At 52.8% G+C, this 3172-nt stretch overlaps 1 protein-coding gene across 1 annotated transcript; it reads left to right on the forward strand.

Moving 5' to 3' along the window:
• Positions 1 to 593: 593 nt before the first annotated feature.
• On the forward strand, positions 594 to 2962 carry LOC121980983 (9-cis-epoxycarotenoid dioxygenase NCED2, chloroplastic-like). Its single transcript, XM_042533275.1, has one exon. The coding sequence runs from the start codon at positions 680 to 682 to the stop codon at positions 2507 to 2509; it is 1830 nt and encodes a 609-aa protein (XP_042389209.1). The 5' UTR covers positions 594 to 679; the 3' UTR covers positions 2510 to 2962.
• Positions 2963 to 3172: the final 210 nt, after the last annotated feature.

A 3172-nucleotide genomic window follows, 5' to 3' on the forward strand; every position in this document is an offset into this window, starting at 1 on the left:
GAGCATTTTACTTGCTTTGACAAATTATTAGAACGTAGGCGAAGCTCAATTGGATAAAGCAGAATCCGAGCAGACGGATAAAATTCTCCAATGTACTAGATGGAGTTCAAAGTAGAGTTTGATCCGGCGAAGATGGATTAGAATAATAAAAAGTTAGAATTAACTGCTTTTATTTGGAAAGAAAGGGCTTAAATAGCACATCGACCCCTCCCCCGAGTTGAATATAGATGACGAATAGAAATGTTTAGGATAAATGATGGGCGGCTAGAAGGGCACAAAAACGGCAGAAACTTAATCCTACACGCAGGAATTCGACATGCTATACGGTAATACTTGAGCATATGGAGGGGGAGGCAGAGCACTCGACGAGTTCAACACAGAAATACACTCGAGCCACAGTCAGTAATGGCAGCAGCAACAGTATGGGTCAACCGTCAACCAGGGGAGGGCATATGTAAAAAATTATGGCCCCTTTCTCACTCTTCCCAATTTACAATCGACCACGTGGGTTGTGCAAGGTGTCGAGGTGCTAATTGCACTAACAATGGCTGCCCCTTCTCCGACGCTTTATCTATAAATAGAACCTTCTGACCCATTTTCTCATTTCAAATCAAATTACACACCTCTCCGCTGCTGTCTTCGTTGCTTGTGTAGATCGCCATTGAGGAAGGAGAACATTATGGCTCCTGCCATGGCTTCTACCCTGCAAGCTGCCGGCAATCCAACCTCCCAAATCCACCAATTTAACTCACGACTGCGACCTAAATCTGTCCAAGTTCTAAGAAACCATTCTTCTAGAATACTCTGTTCCGCTTCCCCGGCCTCCTCCAACTCCCTCCTGAACCTGACGACCATGACCGGCACCACCCCGGCCTTCTACCCAGCTCCTCATCTGCGGGAGGCGGTAGAGAGTAGTATCCCCAAGCTGGCAACGGGAAACGGCGACGAAAGGCTGAAATGGAATTTGTTCCAGCAGCTGGCGGCGGCTGTCTTGGACAAAATCGAGGAGGGTTTCATAGCCGAAGTGCTCGAGCGGCCGCACCCCCTGCCTAAGACGGCTGATCCTTCTATCCAAATCGCCGGCAATTTCGCCCCAGTCGACGAGCACGCCCCTTGCTACAACCTCCATGTAGAGGGCCGCATACCCCCGTTCATCAACGGGGTTTATGTCCGCAACGGCGCCAATCCTCTGTTCGAGCCAGTAGCCGGGCACCACTTCTTCGACGGCGATGGCATGGTGCATGCCGTCCACCTCCGTAACGGCACCGCCGCCTACGCTTGCCGGTACACTGAGACTGAGCGGCTCTGCCAGGAGCGCGCCATCGGGAAGCCCGTCTTCCCCAAGGCGATCGGCGAGCTGCACGGTCACTCGGGGATCGCACGGCTGCTGCTCTTCTACGCGAGGAGCCTTTTTGGTATCGTCGACGGAAGCCACGGGATCGGCGTGGCCAACGCCGGCCTCGTCTACTTCAACGACCGTCTGCTCGCCATGTCGGAAGACGACATCCCGTACCACGTCCGGATCACTCCCTCCGGCGACCTGGAGACCGTGGAGCGGTACGATTTCCACGGCCAGCTCCGGTCCTCCATGATTGCGCACCCGAAGGTGGATCCGATCTCCCGGGAGCTATTTGCGCTCAGCTACGACGTCATCCAAAAGCCTTATCTCAAGTACTTTTACTTCTCCCCCGACGGAAAAAAGTCGCCCGACGTGGAGATCCCCCTTGACCAACCCACCATGATGCACGACTTCGCCATAACCGAGAATTACGTCGTGGTTCCCGACCATCAGATGGTTTTCAAGATGCAGGAGATGATCCGCGGCGGATCTCCGGTCGTCTACGACCGGAAGAAGACCGCCCGCTTTGGAATCTTGCCCAAGTACGCTGCCGACGCCTCTGATATGCGGTGGGTAGACGTCCCCGACTGCTTCTGTTTCCACCTGTGGAACGCGTGGGAGGAGCCAGCTACCGGCGAGGTGGTGGTGATAGGCTCCTGCATGACGCCGGCTGACTCGGTGTTCAACGAATGCCAGGAGAACCTCGAGAGCATCGTCTCTGAGATCCGGCTCGACCTCAACACTGGCAAGTCGACGCGGCGCCCCATTCTGGCACCGGAACACCAATTGAATCTAGAAGCTGGAATGGTGAACAGGAACAAGCTGGGGAGGAAGACTAGGTACGCGTACTTGGCGATCGCCGAGCCGTGGCCCAAGGTGTCGGGCTTCGCCAAGGTCGACCTTTCCACAGGAGAGCTACAAAAGTTCTTTTTTGGAGACGGCCGATTTGGAGGCGAGCCGTTCTTCGTGCCAAGGGATGAAAACTCACCCAGGGAGGACGACGGCTACGTTCTGTCCTTCGTCCACGACGAGAAGACATCCAAGTCGGAGCTGGTGATTCTGAACGCCGCCGACATGCTGGTCGAAGCCACCGTGAAGCTGCCGTCGCGCGTTCCCTACGGCTTCCATGGGACATTCATCAACGCAAAGGACATGGAGACACAGGCCTAACTATTCTCCCTCTTTCCGAGGCCGGAGGAGACTTCCCGAGGGTGCCTGTCGGACACCCCGGAGTCTGCTCCGTTCTAGTTTGTTGGTTAGTTTGTGCTTCGGAGCTCTGTTTTTTTCATAAGTTACGTTACAGTTAGTGGTAGTTAGGACCGATAGAGAGAGTACATGGGGCGAGACCAGCTTGTAGCTTTTGGGGTTGTTTAGGTAGGTGCCTGGCGAGCTCAGCTGGTCTTTGTTATTATTATTTTTTGTTTTACCTACAGATAGATAGTGATACCGAGTTACTCCCTGTAATAACTAACCTACTCACTGTCATGCCGTTTGTGCATCGAGTGAGGGGGTTCATCAACGAGGGAAGTGGAGGGCCTCCCCGTGAACCTCTGTTTCTGTACATTGTTCAGTACGTGCAATACATATTGTTGTCTATTCTTCTTTCTTTGAATGATCTTTTTGGTTGCAACTACTTTCTTAGTAATGAACCACAACGAAAACCCTAGATAATCGGAAGAAAGACCAAAGCTGCGCAACTTCAGAACTCGGGGCAAGCATTAGGAGGTGGGCGAAGGGAGCGAGCGGTGGCTGGGAAGTTCGTTCCACAGCTTTGAGATGAGAAATTAATATATACATCTAAAGAGAGAGAGATTACGATGCAAACTTTTTTGG

This window comes from Zingiber officinale, chromosome 5A (genome assembly GCF_018446385.1).
Source record: "Zingiber officinale cultivar Zhangliang chromosome 5A, Zo_v1.1, whole genome shotgun sequence".
Classification (NCBI taxonomy): Eukaryota; Viridiplantae; Streptophyta; class Magnoliopsida; order Zingiberales; family Zingiberaceae; genus Zingiber; species Zingiber officinale.